This window comes from Rhinoderma darwinii, chromosome 4 (genome assembly GCF_050947455.1).
Source record: "Rhinoderma darwinii isolate aRhiDar2 chromosome 4, aRhiDar2.hap1, whole genome shotgun sequence".
In the NCBI taxonomy this organism is placed as follows: Eukaryota; Metazoa; Chordata; class Amphibia; order Anura; family Rhinodermatidae; genus Rhinoderma; species Rhinoderma darwinii.
This window is the reverse complement of record NC_134690.1, coordinates 360273467-360290930: the sequence shown is the minus strand read 5'-3', so window position 1 is coordinate 360290930 and position 17464 is coordinate 360273467. Positions and strand designations below refer to the sequence as shown.

Genomic DNA, 17464 nt, shown 5'->3' with positions numbered 1-17464 from the left:
ACGTTAATCATGTCCCCCCTTAGTCGTCTTTTCTCAAGGCTAAATAGGTTTAATTCTTTTAATCTTTCCTCATAACTTAGATTCTCCATGCCCCTTATTAGCTTCGTTGCTCTTCTTTGTATTTTTTCCAACTCCAGGGCATCCTTTCTATGAACTGGAGCCCAGAACTGAACTGCATATTCTAGATGAGGCCTCACTAATGCTTTGTAAAGTGGTAATATTACCTCCCTGTCCCGCGAGTCCATGCCTCTTTTGATACACGACAATATTTTGCTGGCCTTTGAAGCAGCTGATTGACACTGCATGCTGAAATTTAGTTTATGATTTACAAGTACACCCACATTCTTCTCAACAATTGACTCCCCCAGTGTAGCTCCCCCTAGGACATATGATGCTTGCAGGTTTTTCGTACCCAGATGCATAACTTTACATTTATCTACATTAAACTTAATTTGCCAAGTGGACGCCCAAACACTTAGTTTGTTTAAATCTGCCTGCAATTCACAAACATCTTCCATAGTCTGAACTATATTGCATAGCTTGGTGTCATCTGCAAAAATAGAAATAGTGCTATTAATCCCTTCCTCTATATCATTAATAAATAAGTTGAATAATAGTGGTCCCAGCACTACTCAGGATCTTCGCAAAAGCATAGAGAAGAAATAAAACCTGAAAATGTAGTCATTACATTTGCGGTCTCTGACAAAGCTGGCGCCAATAAAGAATATAACCTTTGGCTCTCTGGAACCCATCCCGTAACCACATCTTTATATAAAAGATATTTAAAGTGGTCATCCAGGATTTCAAAATGGTTAGCCTACCCTTAGGATAGGCCATCAACCTTAGATCGGTGCGGGTCCAACTATTAGCACCGCTGCCGATCAGCTGGGGGAGCGCTGCAGCCTCTTTATTGTTTAACTGGGGTTTCATTGCGGTTAATACTCGCACACACGGTTACTTTGGTAGCGGCTGTACAAGGTATTTTGTTTCCCCTGACAGCAGAGATCACTTGGCTTTCTCTCAAACACATTAGATTATAGACAGACTGAAGCCAATTATCTAATGTGTACAGCCAGATGCCCCCTCCCCTAATGTGACTGAAGAAGCGCTGACATAGAGCTGCAGCTGTTCACAAAGAAGGAAAGGACAGTCAGATGACAGCCTCTCCCTCTCTCAGAACAGCTGTCAAATGAGAACGGCTCCTTCCTGTCTGTGCAGGAAAAGGAAGCTTCATGAGATAATGAGTAGCTCAGGGGCACAAGGCGTGGGAGGGGAAAACCAATGGACAATAAGGACTGTCCACCATGAAAATAAGCTGCTGCTGCTGCTTCCTCTTCTTCCCCCACTCTCAGAAACCTACCGCCATGGGCTGTTCACTGGACTACAGAAACTAGCCACGCCCCTTCACGGTAACGTGAAAATGTCGTCATTTAATTTATTCGAGCACCAATGATGACTGAACATTTATCAGCCATTGATTACTGATGGGAAGTAGTAGCAGATAACGCTGCCATTATCATCCCTGAACGTGAAGCCACCTGTCGAATATCGCTTTCCCCCCAGCCTCAGTTCCGGAATGTCCGTTATTGCTACTGGCTGCCGCTTGTGTCCTTCTAGAGCAATCAGGCGCAGCGGTTCCTGTCGGTTCCCATGACAACCACCATCCTTGGTCAAACTCGTTCCTTTATTAGCTAGCGAAAGCCGAACGTCCCACCCACCTTGAACTTCCGAACTCACTATTGGAAGAACAAGACGTCAGTCAAAAAACTCTAATCCCGCCCACTGCCGCGGCTGGTTGGCTCCCTCCAGTCAAGGTGGGGACAGCAGCATCCCCGCCATGATGACTGCTCCTGGCAGAGTCTGAGTCACCAGGGCGTGGCGCAGTCCTCCTCCCTCCCCTCTCTGTATTGTTATCGCTCCTTTTCCTCTATCGCTCAGACGGGTGGCGTACTTCTCTCCAGCCGGCATCCCAGGCAGCGCACATTGTCCAGCCGCTCGTAGTCCCGTCCCTCACCCGCCATGGAGGACCAATCCCCGTATGTAACATCCAGTAGCTTTGGGAACGATGCTGTGGAAGCAGCTGAGAATCAGCACCGTGGATCTGCGGAGGCCAAGCCCCGTGTGCAGTCCTGGGATGATATGGACGACGTATTAGACCTTACCGGGGGAACAGGGCAGTTCTCTCATCCCGCATTCTCCGTCAACATCCCTGGTAAACTCCCTGCTGATGAGGACGAGGAGGAGAAGAAGAGTTACTCGGACAGCCTGGACCTCTCTCCCGAGGAAGAGGAGCCCAGCAGCATCAGCAGCGACGTGCCCAGTGCGCCAGTCATTCCCAGCGCGCCTGAGGAAGAGCACGACAAGCCGGCTGCACCGTACAGCGCCCCCTCCAAATCCGGCTCCGTGGGTAAGTGACATAGATGTCAGGCATATGCATCCATCCTGGTGAAGGTCACCCCCTCCCCCCAAAGCGGCAGGATAAATAACACTCCCCCTGACCCAGCACCCCCAGTTCCCTACCATGTCAGTGTATTTACCTGACCAGTAGACTAGGCTTATATATTATGCTCCTGCACGATGCCCCTTTCACTTACTGCGTTTCTGTGGGTGGTGTTACATCGCTGGTAGACATGGGCATTGTGCATAAATTGGGCAGGCCTCCTGATATCCATTCTGGAATACCGTCCATACACAAATCCTTCATTCCCTGGGGCAGAGTCGTATGAAAGTCCTGACCACTGAGTAATTATAACCCCCCCCCCTCCCCCACACACACACATGGCCGATCATTACCGCTGCCAAAATAGCCACCAGCTCCGGCGTAAATCTGATAAAGTTGAGATGAAGTTCTGGTATTTGTCCTCCATTGTAATGACACAATGATTATCAGTATCGGGGGTACTCGTGCGGGTGGTCTATTTATGGGGTCACCTAATCTGATGGCTCCTTTGTGTATCCTGTTCTACTATCGGGTTAGAACAGCTGCATGTCGTCCACATCTGGCCTGATGGAAGCCATGATAGATGTAAGTTCTAGCAATATATACGCAGCTGGTGTAGGCCATGAGACGCTCCCTTGAATGCCCATCTCCTGGCTTGCAGAATCATGCCCCCCTCCTTGCCCTGTGTGTAATGATTATCTGGTTGTCCACCTTGGCTATGCCTTGGTGGGTGGAGTGTGGGCAGTGAGTGTGCATAATGTTGGGGTGGGGTCTGATGTGTGCCAGCTGATCGGAGAAGACTTGGGGGAGTGCCTGGTGCCAGGCTCCCCCATCACATCTTCCTGTTAGTCGTGATCTTGTCATCTCGTTCTTTGTATGCAGTAGACGCCTGCGTCGGTCATCTTTCCAGTAACACAACTGCAATGTCTGGCTTCATCTATTACCTGATCATTGCTTGTACTATTGATTGCATTTCCTTTGTATAACTCGTATAATATATATTTCTTTTAATATAGCAGGTCAAATGCGAGTTGGTGCTGGTTTTGTGGCATGTTAAGAATTTTCTATATGAAATGGTGGGTAGTAGCCAGTGTGCCTAAAATAAAGTGCCCTGGAGCTGAAAGAGTTATTCCGATCTTGGTCACAGGATGTCATAAATGGCTCGTAGGTAGGGTGAGGTTCCATTACCAGCAATTCCCCCCCCCCCCCCTCTACAGATTTAAAGCAGACTACTATTACTATTGTCATAAATCGAGGTAGTCCGGCACTAAGTCTATGGGGGTTTCGGAAATTCGCTATAAATGTCTGATAAGCGTGGGTCCCGCCTGGTTAGGTGGATGCCACATCCAGACGGAAAATGGATGGCGAGGTGGCTGCGAATATCCACGGCTCTCTACACTTTGTTCTATGGGAGTTACGGAAACAGCCAAACAATAATGCTCCGCTATTTCCAGAACTCTTATAGAAGTGAATGAAGAGATACGCGTGACCTCACCAGGCGGGGGATCAGTTGACCCACATTCTGGAGATAGGTGCGAGTCCCATGTCTTCTCAGACATCCTGTGGCAATGCCATACATTTTCAAGGTGAGAACACAAGGAGTCGCCATTGGATATTTCTTTTGACCCTGTCACAGCGGGCACTGGTATAGCGGCAGCAGCTCCCTGGAGTGAGTACCCCATATCATGGCTCCCTTGACTTCTGCGAGTGAGAGTTATGCCTAACTCTAAAACTCTATTCCAGCATTCCTCCAATTATATAGAAAATGTATTATATTGCAGGAGTGTGCAAAATGATTGTTTTTCTAAATGACTTGTAGTAGCGATTCTTCTTCTAAATACATGATCGACTGTCTATAGTCTGTAATGCCAGTGGCACTGCAGTAGGAGACAGTTCGCCCTACGGTCTCCATTGCTCCTGTATCAAGAACAGCCGCCATCACTGTAGGATCACATTACGTTCTTCAGCGCTGCCGGATGTTCTGGATATGGGAGCCATGGAGACAGAGTAGGGCAGCACGGACTATAGACAGTCTGATGTATTTAGAAGCAGAATCACTACTACAAGTCATTTAGAAAAACCATTATTGTGCACAGCCCTGCGCTATAAATGTTTTTCTATATAATGTCAGTATAAGTGGAGGTACTCTGATACTGATTACACCCTAAAGATTGGTGGCAGTTTGATATATCCCCTTATGGACATTCAATTACATGATCCTTTTTATATATATTTTTTTTTTTTAGAATCTTTATATTTTTTTTAGTGAATGAGTCTAAAGGGCTGGCTTGTGTCTAAAGGAGTCTAGTGGATGGAACCTCTGCAGTGAGGGCTCTGATCATATTAAAGAGGCTCTGTCACCACATTATAATCTAGCTATTGTATAAATGAATGGAGAGAAGTGTATGATGCTGATTGGTCGCTGATTGGTCAGCGTCATACACTTCTCTCCACAACGCCCACTTGGCCATATAGTAAAACACGCCCAGTTGTCCATTGAGAAACTCATTAGTATAAAGCTAATATAGGTCATAACTCTGTCAAAAATGATCGTTTTTCTAAATAAAAAAACACTGTTGTAATCTACATTGCAGCGCCGATCACATCACGTACAATATAGGTCACTTATAATGTGGTGACAGAGCCTCTTTAAGCAGGGTATATCAGGTGACATGATCAACTGATCAGCTACTAAATCCTGCTGTGTGCTAATAGGTCCAGACTAGAATAATGAACCCTAATGAATATTCATACGCAGTTATTTTACGATAAAAGGATAACCTTTTTGACCACTGCAGTGTAGGTTACTGGAAGAAATCACAGTGACACAGAATAGATCGTATCGTTCTATAATTGCTCAAAAGACTGAATGCAATATTATGAGGCACTCTTGAAGGGGCTGTTTCATGAAGATATCTGCTCGGCGAGCGTTGTCGCCAGCCTCAGAAACCTCTAGGGATAAGCGGCAGGGGCATAGCCGATCATACAACACGTGGAGATTCTCTTTTTGCGTGGCGCCTAGAAAGGGGTTGTCTTCATGAGACTGCTGAATACCAGGCTGTAACTGTCACATACTCGTCCATCTCTCCATTCTAACGACACCTCACCACAGGCCCCCATTCAGATAGGTGATAAATGTATTTGTTAAAATAAAAAAAAAAAGGTGCTTATTTTAAAAGAACGTATTACTCAAGATGCAAAGGAGAAGCTGAATTATTGGTATCGCTTATGTTACATCTGCTCCCCCCTATAGGCAATTATTTTCTCTCTACAGCATCCATTATAAAAAAAAAAAAAATAGTTCATCCTACAGTGTGAGATGGTAGAAGGCCCAGTTTACACGGACCACGTGGCATTTGTCGTGGCAGCTATACATATCGGTTCCCAACCTATTGCTGGACATTGCTCTGTGCAGGACAGTTTGGCTCCTGTGTGTTCAGCGGGCAGCGGAGCTTCATGTTAGATCAGATCGTGTGATGTGAATACAGCTGCTCTGTCACAAGACCTCTGCGGCACAAACGGAGAATCACAATGAGTTCTTGTCCTTACCAGATTTTTACATTTTTTTAGCGTATCATGTTATAAGATACACATTTCTTATTCCTCCAATAGCCTCTTTGTTGAGCTGTGTATCCCTGCAGTACGCTACCGTTATAATTTTATCATTCACATTGGCAGTCCATACAGTACTCGGGGATGTTATTTTAAAATGTAACGTACTGACATTTATTCTTTTGGATTTCAGGGAATTGGCACGTGTAAGGGTCGCCACTTGCTTTTTTTTTTTTTAAGCCCTATAGTTATCTTAGACTGACTGGCACTGAACAGCTCTATCTGTTTTTTTTACCCATGGTATAGGGCACAGTATCTGTCAGTTGCCCATATTTGTAAAAACATTAAATTAGCATTATTGCATATTAACTTGGTGGGACCTACACTGATCTCTAGCTCCATGCTGCCATGTCTTCCTGCAGATTACACTGTAAATGGCTCACGAGCGCTATATACTTGATATATGCCTGAAGTTGGAGATATGCATTAAAGGGAGCCTCATCAGATTTTCGCCTCCCAAACAGCAATAGGGTAAAGCAGTAGAAACGTACGGATTTTGAATATCTTAGGCCGGATTCACACGAGTGTGTTTGGTCCGTGATAGACGGACTGTATGCCAGCAGTATTTCCCAGATCGAACGCACTGCAGGGAGCTGGGCTCTTACCGTCATAGTTATCTAGGACGCTAGGAGTCACTGTCTCGCTGCGGGAAAACTGTCCCGTACTGTAATCATGTTTTCAGTACGGGACAGTCTTCCGCAGCGAGGCAGGGACTCCTAGCGTCCTAGATAACTATGACGGTAAGAGCCCAGCTCCCTGCAGTGCGTACGGTCTGGGGAAATACTTCCGGCATACAGTACGTATATCAGGGACCGAACATGCTCGGTTGAATCTGGCCTTAGTCCTTGCATCATGGGACATGTTCAGCATCTTGAGCTCCAACCCCTCTCCTCTGCGGTTTGACATCTGTGCTCGTATGACGAGGACATGCAGAGCAGTCAACCAATTGGGATGGGGCTGGAGCTCAAGATGCTGGAGTTAGCGGACATGGTGTGCGGCAGAACAAAACTTTGTCGACTGCGCTTGGTTCCGTCCATGAAATGAAAACCTTACGGAATGGAGACAAACGGAAACTTAGCAATGGAAGCATTACCATTGAAATCCATGGCAATGAAAATGGAAACTCTGGTTCCCGTTTACCTTTTTCGTTGATGGAAAGGTCTGACCGAACCCATCCACAGAAAACAAACTCTGATGTGAACACACCCTTAGGGCTTGTCCTCACACAATGGGATTGCTGCAGATAATTTCTGCAGCAATTCAGTTGAAAAGTGCGGACGTTCCGCTGCGGCAAAAACGCACCGTTTCCTGCGGTTTTTACGGCAGAAATGGTGCGTATTTTGCGGCATTTTTCACAATGATAGGAGATGGTGACCTCTCCTCTGAAAAATGCAGAAATTCAGTCCACTTTCCGCTGCAGGAATTGACTTGCTGTGGTCTAAAAAATACGCACCAGAGGGCAATCAATTTTTACTCTGAATTTTTACACAGCATGTGGATGAGATTTGTTAAATCTCATCCATTCTGCTGCTACTGTATTCTTCTGCATTTTTTTTTTCCGTCCGGAAAGAACGCGATAATTCTGCAGCGTGTGGACGAGCCCTAAAAGTGACAGCTCTTGTGGTTGTCTTCAAGGGAAACCCTAACTACAATGCAAAGAACCCTGTGGTTGGCAAACCCTGAGCTAGGATAAGGCTCTGTTCACATATGTGTCGGAGGCTCTACTTAAAGCTGCCGTCACCGATTCCGTCATATATCCCGGAAAAAATAGAGTAGCATGCAGCTGTCAAAATGACTGAACAGGACAATGGAATAGTAGAACACAGATGTGAACGAGGCCTAAGTGACAGTGGACAACCATACGTTATTATTTTCTAGTAGCAGCAGATTTCGGGGTGCATTGACGTCCTGACTGCTGACGTTTGTCCATGCCGGCAGGTGAAAGTCTATGGATGATTAAATATTGCAGCACTTTTCTTACAGGTCGTCTGTAACTGAATATGACGTCTCGGCACCAAATTCCTTCCGCTACAATTTCCAAGTAAACATTTTAGCTAATGAGTTGGCAAGTGGCATCTTACAGTCTGCCGCACACGACTAATGCTGGCTGAACTTTACAAGGCCCTGCTTCCTCTGGTACACTAGGGTGTTTCTCTTCATGACATTAATCCTTCAAGAGAGCGGCTTTTGTCATAGTGGATGTAAACATTTAATACAAACAGTTTCTCTCAACATAACAAAGAGGTCATTCTACTTAGTAGCAGTAAGTATAGAAAAAGTTCTCATCTGCCACGTTATTGCGATTGTATTCTGCTATTCTCATAATTATAATTTTGTACCGGAAAAGCGGACGGTCAACCAGTATGGCTGCCATTTGGTTTGCCACTCAACTTTCCTATAGTCCTGACAGGAAAAAGGTGCACAATTCCTATTACTGCATACCTAGGCAAATGTGAAGAAAATTGGATAGCAGCCAATTTCATTTAGGCCCCATGCACACGAACGTATTTTTGCGTCCGCAATTCCCCCGAAAATCCACGGGAGAATTGCGGACCCATTCATTTCTATGGGCTCATACACACTATCCGTGTTTTCACGGGTCCCCGCATGTCCGCAAATCCGTGCCGCACAAACTCAGGACATGTCTTATTACGGCCCGCAAATTCAATGCGGACATGCCCATAGAAGTCAATGGGCAGGTGGAAAATGCGGGTACACCTCCGTGTGTCAACCACATTTTGAGGATTTGCGGAAGTGTTGCTAGGCGACGACCGGGAATGAGTTCTACCTAGGCTTTTTTTTTTTTTATCCGCATTTTGCGGATTACATACGGATGAACTGCGGAGGACATTTCACGGAACACGGTCCTGGAATTTGCGGACCAGAAAAACACTACGGTCGTGTGCATGAGGCCTTAGTGTCTTTTCGTACATTCTTTGTCTCTATCATTTTTAAAGTTCTCTAAAGAAGCTTATGGAAAAAAAACGCCATACTCAGAGTATGCTGCGATTGGGGGGGGGGGGGGGGGGGGCAACGGACCACAAAATTGCCTCAAACGACACAAACCAAAACGCGGTTGTGTAGTGCATTTTATATTTTACCATAGTCTTTAGTGTCACATCTGGACGTACTAAAAAAAAAAAGCAGCGCAAAACAATGGGTCTGAATCCAGCCTAAAGGAGTTTCCAAGAGCAATGCATGCGTAAGCCCTCATAAACATGGCTATATTTGGGATTTCAGTCACATGGATCCAAAATAACGTGCATATTGTATTAGATATTTTTTACCTAAAAGCATTGCTACTTGCGGAGGTACCACAACGGGGCACATGGAGTGCCTACAAGTCCATACTGTGGCCGTGTAACGTTGTACTGGCATTGTTGTGTACATACGTTTTACTTTTTACTGGACTAGTTTTCTAAGAATCAAGTTATGAATCTGTTATGCATCGGTTACGAGTCAGATGAGCTTTAAACAATAACCAAATAGGTTTAAACCTATTCTTGCCTTGTTTGCTTACAATATGCCCTCTTGCCATAGTTTAGGATTCTGCACACTGCTGCCACAGAGGTGGTCGTTGTAGACATTGCTGAGTGTGACAAGTAGGCCATAGTGGTTTCTAGCCTGATCTCTCCTTTGCAGGAGTTGTGCCCACCAGCACAAATCCATATGGACCCTTTAAACACTGGCCTGGGGTATTTCAGTTAACTTTATACTAAACTAGCTTAAAGGCTATATACACCATTTAAACAGTTTTTTTTTGTTTTTGTATTTTTTTGGGTCTCTGAGTCCGTAAGGTTAGCTGCACTGACTGCTCGGGTGAAAGCTGATCCTGCGTGTCTGAAATTAGCTGCGATCGTTATTCGCTGGATCTTGTGTGTCAGACACACAGGACCAGCTTTCAGCAGAGCCGTCAGTTCAGCTGACCGAATCTGCCTTGACGGCAAGATACAGCTTCTATGTATACAAGATACATAAAAGCTCTCAAGTAAATATTATTTTATAATAAAAAAAACAATTTTTTTTAAAATCGCCTGAAACTTTTTTTTATTTTTTATATAAAACAAACCGTTCAATGTGCTACATAGCCTTTGAGACCGCTGGCTGATGTTTTGCGTGAGGTGGACTCTCCGGGAATGGCTGGTTGAGTTTGGGAGTGTGCGGTCTATTTTGGAGTAGTTGGCGGCTGAGCTACTGTTTTACGTTACACCTCTGGTTTCATGTTTCCAGCAAACGCACACAGACATTATATGCATTAACTGGGCTTGCGTTCATGGTAAAACATGGCATCGCTGCACTGCCAGTGTCGTCTTTCAGCTTTATTTGGTTCTTGTCTGACTTGCATCTTCTATTTTTTTTTTTTTTACAGGCTATACATTTTTAGCACAATATCTTCGAGGAGAAGGTAAAGTGGATCCGTGAATGAGATTAGCTGATAATCGTCCATGATTTAGCTATAACGTATTATAATCACACTTAATTTAAAGGCCATTAAAGCTAAAATACAAGTTAATTTCTAATGAAAAGATATTGGGAGCTGCTCTACCACCCGAGGCGTCTGAACTCGTACGTCTTATGTGATGAAACGTGAGAATGATGAGGATACTTTTCCAGTCATTTGAGCGCTTTATCAGAGAAGGTTCTTCATACAGGGAGAGAGGATTTCTCATTCATTGTCACGTTATTGTGGGAGTGTAATCTCCCCCTAAAAGTTTTAAACCTCAAAATATTGTGTGTTAAATACGTCTGTAGGATTTCCCAAGCTTGGAGAAATGTTCCTATAAACATACATGTCTGGAGTGGCCGGATGTGCATGTTTGTCTGCAGACGTGGTTCCAGTCACCCCAAAAATGTCTTACCCAGTAGATTACTAAGGACAATCCTTCTCTCTGAATTTTTTTTACTCATTAATTGTTCTTCTGGACACCCACCAATGGATTTTATGCTATGTTTGGTTGATGTGAGAAGATCCTATTAGAATGAATGGGTCCCAGTGGCAGTCCGTGCGTGGTCACCTCTCCAATGAAATAAATAGGAGTACTCTGTAATACAGATCTTAACGGAGAAGTTCTCTCCATTGCTGACAAGCGCTGGGACATACTCATTATGGTAATTTTGGGGGATTCTACCAGATATGAGATCTTAGGCTCTGTTCGCCCTTGTGCCATGGCTTCTGTTCGTAACATGACACATCGGTTTCGAATGTATCCCAATGAGCCCTAATGGATTCCATTCACTGGTAATGGCTCTTTCGGGTTTTCGTTAGGGTTCCAGTATTTTTTATCTCCAGATAATGACTGGCCAACATGTTTGATTCAATAAACTTCATACTGTCATTGATCTGTTAAGGTGCATGGACCCCCCCCCCCCCCCTTCCCATCCTCCGATGCATATACTGGAACCTGTCTGCAGATGGGTTCATCCACCTACATGATCTAGTTCTTGCAGGCGTTGTGTAGATCACTAGAGCGGATGGCACATTATATATAATATAGATCTATCTTTCTCTTGGGCTCTCGATAAAAAAGTGGTTCCAGAGTGAAATAGTTGTTCCACGAATTTAGTTAGACTTGAAATCTGAGCGTAAAAAAATTACTGCACTAGTTACCGTTTTAAGGGGGAGTTCACACACTGCAGATTTGAAATGCATTTTTTTTTTTTTTTTTTTTTTTTTAAAGCCAAAACCAGAATTGGATCCAGGATAGACCTATAAGGCTCTTCCTTTTAAATGGTTCTTCTCTTTAGGTTTTGGCTAAAATGCATGCACTTCGAATAACGCCTAATAGTTTGAGTATATGAGAACAGTTTACACACTAGCTTGTGTTTTAGGTCTAGTGGCCTTTTTTAAATTTTAATTTCTACGGATTAATCTAAGAACAGATCTTTTTTGAATAATTTGAAAATGAAGAATTTTTAGGTTTGGGCATTCGTGAAACGTTGGTGTTAATTACAGTCAATCTTAAAGTTGTAATGTTCTTGATGTGATTTTTATTTTTTCTTCCATAATTTTATAATTTGAGTAATCTAAAAACAAAAGGCAAATCTGAAACTGAAAAATGTTAAATGTAAAAATCTATGAATGGCAGATTACTAGTGTGAAGATGAAGTGATGCCGCTTAGTCCTAGTATAATTTCTTGATTTTTCAAACCTGAATGTTCACTATTACCTGTGTACACACGTGTCTATGCACCGGAGGACTGTTCATCCTGAGCTGCCTTGTTCTTGAATGTAATACTAGAATTGCATGCAGTCAGAGGATTAGGAGATGACTGGAAAATGGAGCGCTCTATCAATGTACATAAATATGGCATTCATAATATATGTGGCGAACCCTATATGCACTAGATACAGACTTTGTTTTACATCTGTGTTGTGGCTTCTGTTAATAATGGCACTCCCGATCCTGTAAAGGATCCATCGCACGGCGGACACCAGTATCATCCACTTCTCTTCAGAACGCCCAGCTCCTGGCAGTGCAGACACAGCGTGTTCTCGAGAGATCACGCTGTGTCGTTACTCACTTCCTGCCCCAGGTCCTACATCGTGTCGGACGAGCGAGGACACATCGGCACCAGAGGCTACATTTGATTCTGCAGCAGCATTGGCGTTTGCAGGTAAGTCGATGTAGCTACTTACCTGCAAACGCTGATGCTGCTGCAGAATCAACTGTAGCCTCTGGTGCCGATGTGGCCGACACGATGCAGGACCTGGGGCAGGAAGTGAGTGACGTCACAGCGTGATCTCTCGAACATGCTGTGTCTGCACTGCCAGAAGCTGGGTGTTAACGAACAGAAGTGGATGATGCTGATTCGTCAGCATCATACACTCCCATTCACAACGCCCAGCTAGTAAAAGTACAAACGCCCCGATGTACGCACATAATACACGCCCAGTTGGACTTTTACTGTAAACACGCCCAGTTGTACTTTTGCAAGCCTCATTTGCATAAATACAAAAATGGTCATAACTTGGCCAAAAATGCTCGTTTTTAAAAAATAAAAACGTTACTGTAATCTACATTGCAGCGCCGATCTGCTGCAATAGCAGATAGGGGTTGCAAAATCTGGTGACAGAGCCTCTTTTAAAGAGGCTCTGTCACCAGATTATAAGACTTTTTACTAACTGGGCGTTGTACAGAGGAGTGTATGACCCTGACCAATCAGTGACTAATCAGCGTCATACACTTCTCATTGTTCCAGCCCAGCTTCTTTCACCGCACAATCACACTGTAACAATGAGAAGTGTATGACGCTGATTAGTCACTGATTGGTCAGCCTCATACATTCCTCTGTACAACACCCACTGGTAAAAAGTAAAAACACGCCCAGTTGGTCATTAAGAAACTAATGAGCATAAATCTAAAACTGCTCATAACTTGCTTAAAAATTGTTTTTCAAAAGAAAAACCACTGCTGTTCTCTACATTACAGCGCCGATCAGACTATGTAGGAGATAGGGCACTTATAATCTGGTGACAGAGCTTTTTAAATGCTGCCGTTTGAGGCTCTGTCTACATCACGCCTGGACTATATGTTTTGAGGTACCAATTAAGTTTTGCTCTTATTTTCCAGTGCCTAATAGCATAGCAGGGTTAGTTATTCAGTACTTAAAACATAATAAATGTAAAACTGTCAAACGTATTCCGAAGGTATAAATTTTGGGCATATTTTTGCTAGGATTACCGTAAACGTATGACCCATTGTCATCTTACAGAAAGTCTAGAATTTAGGGCTTAGAAGTACTGGATGAAATGTTTTACAACAACAAATGTGGGAATCCTACTGAACAAATTTTGAAAATGGGGAGAAATTGTAGGCTGCCGCCGAAGGTAAAACATTTCTAAATTACAGTTCTGTATAAAGGTCTCCTCTATACACGGACTGGAGAATAATCTACATTGACCGATGTTTTCACTGAACTCCACTATATCCAGCTCCTGTACAACGGAACACGGATGTGCGGGAGTTGAGGGAATGGACTTTATACATACAGATTCAAGATGAACTAGTCACCCTGCAGTACATCCTCCATTCAAGGCCGGGGTATTCCTAGCTTTTGGGTTTTGACAATGTGATTGGAATCTGCTGCATCCATTTCCTGCTCGTGTTTCCATGTTGGAAGTTGCAGCGAGTTGACTTCCTGTGTAAGGACTTTTGACCCATGTCCTAAATTACAGGTCATGCCCATTTTACCAGTTTTTCCTGTCCACATATCCTCTAGCGGGTATTCTTAGCAAAGTACCACCAAGGCTATGATCGTACACTATGCTGCAGGCAGAGCATGAGGACCGTGCGAGTACCCACTAGAGATGTGGCATGTACCGCCTAGCGTAGAAGTACCACAGGTAGAGAGCGTGGCCGTGTAGTCACCTATTATTGTACTTCCATGATGATTACCGTGTTATTGTTCGATCATTGCATGCGGCATTGTGGTTTTCAGTCTGGTTGCGACTGTTTTGTTGTCCTGGCTGTATAAGTATCGTAATTCAGCAATTTTTAGATGGTATGATCACTTTATATAACTAAGCGCATGGTCACGTATTTCTCCCAGTGTTGCCGTTGTCTCTTCTGACATTCTGCAGATTATTAGACAACGGCCTTTCAGTTATATATGCACAAAGATCTAAATAGTTTAAATCTGTCATAAATCAGGGTTTGATAAGAATAGTCCCAAGAAGGTTAGGGGATGACCCAAAGCAGCCATATACCATCTATTTAAAGAGAACCTGACACCTCTCCTGACGTGCGTTTTTTTTTTTTTTTGTTTTTTTTTTGTGATTACTTGTATTTTTTATGAAATAGCAATTCGAACGCATTTTCTCAGAACTGCTAGAAATTTGAATAAATTGACAACTGGGTGTTACCGTTTCCCTTGTCAAAGGGGCGTATCCCTGCAGTCTGTCAGCGCTGATCAGACATTGTCAGTCTCTGTAGGGGGCACACCCATAACTGGTAACACACAGTTGTCAAGTCATAGAATCAATTCTAGAAGAAATAACAGGAACAACAGAGTCCTAAGAAAAGATGCTCCAGAATTGTTCTCATGGGGAATAGAATTATTTACAGACCTGTCGGGAGAGGGGACCGGTTCTCTATACAGCACAACTTTTCAAACTTGCCTGGGCCTCACTGCCGATCATAGTCTGTGCCTAAATGAAAAAAGATTGCAGAATTTTCTTTCCTTTTTGTCTCCTAAACACTGTATAACATGATGATGAGCACAACGGGAACCATGTTTTTTTGTTTTGTGTTTTTGTTTTTTTTAATCATTATTATTGCAGTCCTTTGCACCACTCTAGCGGTGTTAGCTGTTTAGCTCCTTTTTTTTATTTCTGTCTGGTTTGGTCTTGTTAGAGGAAAAGTGGGGATCTCATTTCTGTATTTGGTTTAGGAAACTGTTCATTCAGTAAATCTACTAAGAGGGAATTTGTGCATGATTGTTGGATGGAGGATTATACAGGATGGTAACATGGGTTTGGCTTACAGTATGCAGATCGGAGCATTTCTTCACAAATTCATATTGAATGCGGTTATGCTGTCTGTCACATTGCGTTGGTAGATTCCATTTCTGCACAGAGAAAATCTTTGTTTTCTGTAAGCATATTCCCAAGGTAGAAAGTGGCACCAGTGCAGTTTTAGGATTACAGTAGACTGCACTGCGTGGCGATACCATTAGCTTTTACAAGTAACGTTGGGGCAGATTTATCGCCAGCAGTATCTCGGACGGTTTTAGTCCCATGTCCGTTTATAAACCTGATCCATTCAGTATTATGAAACTTGTTTGGAGTTAAAATGCATAGGGAATAATTGTGAGCAGATGTGGACGGTTCGTGGCATAATCAAAACTTGGTGCCCCGTCCTCTCTGGTGCCCCGTCCTCTCTGGTGCCCCGTCTTCTCTGGTGCACCATTTTAAGAGCACTTCTAAAGATGTTGTATGAGATCATGGAAGAAGATAAGCTGTATTCAGCTCCTCTGGGACACAATAGGGGAGGCTCTGACATCTGCCAGGTGGCCAATATGCCTAGATAGCTGTTGTTGGTGCTTTAAAGGCCCATTAAGGCCTTTTTACACGGTCCAATGGTCAGGCAAACGAGTGTTAACTGGGCTGCAACCAGCTGATAAATGAGGAAATGCTTGTTTGTCGGCTGATCGAAGCTTTTATGCGGCCTAACCAATGGTTGCTTGTTGGCAGCACATCTCCCCGTGTAAACCCAGGATGTGCTGCCGACCAGATGCAAAATGCATGGGGACAAAATCAAATTCATGATCTTTCATCCCCCAAGCATTCAGACCATTGCTCCGTTTAAATAAAGCAAGCGTGCGCCGTTCGACATCTGTATACCGTCGTCCGGTCCTCGTTTACCGGACGAAAATCAGCAAGTGTTAAACCAGCTTTACACGGGCCAATGACTGGGCGAACAAGCGTTGCAGCATATCGGGATTCCAGATCCAGTCAAAGTGGTTGTCTTGGAAAGGCAAATACTGTCCAAATGCCCTATTAGGGAATATGAAAGTCATAGAGGGTGGTTTCCCCACTCAGGACCCCCCCTCTAATTGGTTGAGCAAGCTTGAAGAGGCTCTGACACCAGATTATCAAATCCCTATCTCCTATTGCATGTGATTGGCGCTGCAATGTAGATAACAGTAATGTTTTTTTTTTGTTTTTTTTTAAACGATCATTTTTGGCCAAGTTATGAGCAATTTTATATTTATGCAAATGAGCCTTTCTAATGGACAACTGGGAGTGTTTTCTCTTATTTCCAAGTGGGCGTGTATTGTGTTTTGTAACATCTGGGTGTGTTTACTTGTCTTACTAGCTGGGTGTTGTGAATAGAATTGTATGATGCTGACGAATCCGCATTCACTTCTCATCGTTACCACCCAGCTTCTGGCAGTGCACAGACACACAGCGTGTTCTCGCGAGATCACGCTGTGACAGTACTTCCTCCCACAGGAACTTCATCGCGTCGGACGAGCGAGGACACGCTGTGTGTCTGTGCACTGCCAGAAGCTGGGTGGTAACGATGAGAAGTGAATGCGGATTCGTCAGCATCATACAATTCTATTCACAACACCCAGCTAGTAAGACAAGTAAACACACCCAGATGTTACAAAACACAATACACGCCCACTTGGAAATAAGAGAAAACACTCCCAGTTGTCCATTAGAAAGGCTCATTTGCATAAATATAAAATTGCTCATAACTTGGCCAAAAATGATCGGTTTTCAAAAAAAAACAAAACGTTACGGTTATCTACATTGCAGCGCCAATCACATGCAATAGGAGATAGGGATTTGATAATCTGGTGACGGAGACTCTTTAAGTAAGAGCGCTCGTTCCTGATCACTGGACCATGTAAACATGGCAGCGATATGCTCGCTTGTTGGCTGATCAGAACTTTTTATATGTC

General features: G+C 43.8%; 1 protein-coding gene across 6 annotated transcripts in view; it reads left to right on the top strand.

Moving 5' to 3' along the window:
- The first annotated feature begins 1598 nt into the window (after positions 1 to 1598).
- Positions 1599 to 17464, top strand: part of RTN4 (reticulon 4) — a 53184-nt gene continuing 37318 nt past the window's right edge. Inside the window, exons 1-2 of one of the 6 annotated variants that reach the window (XM_075863021.1) lie at positions 1599 to 2407; positions 10422 to 10457. In XM_075863021.1, the coding sequence (XP_075719136.1) occupies positions 2020 to 2407; positions 10422 to 10457 (424 nt within the window). In that variant the 5' untranslated portion in view covers positions 1599 to 2019. The remainder of the gene's footprint in view (positions 2408 to 10421; positions 10458 to 17464) is intronic. The other 5 variants (XM_075863023.1, XM_075863025.1, XM_075863022.1 and 2 more) reach the window with 5 other exon arrangements.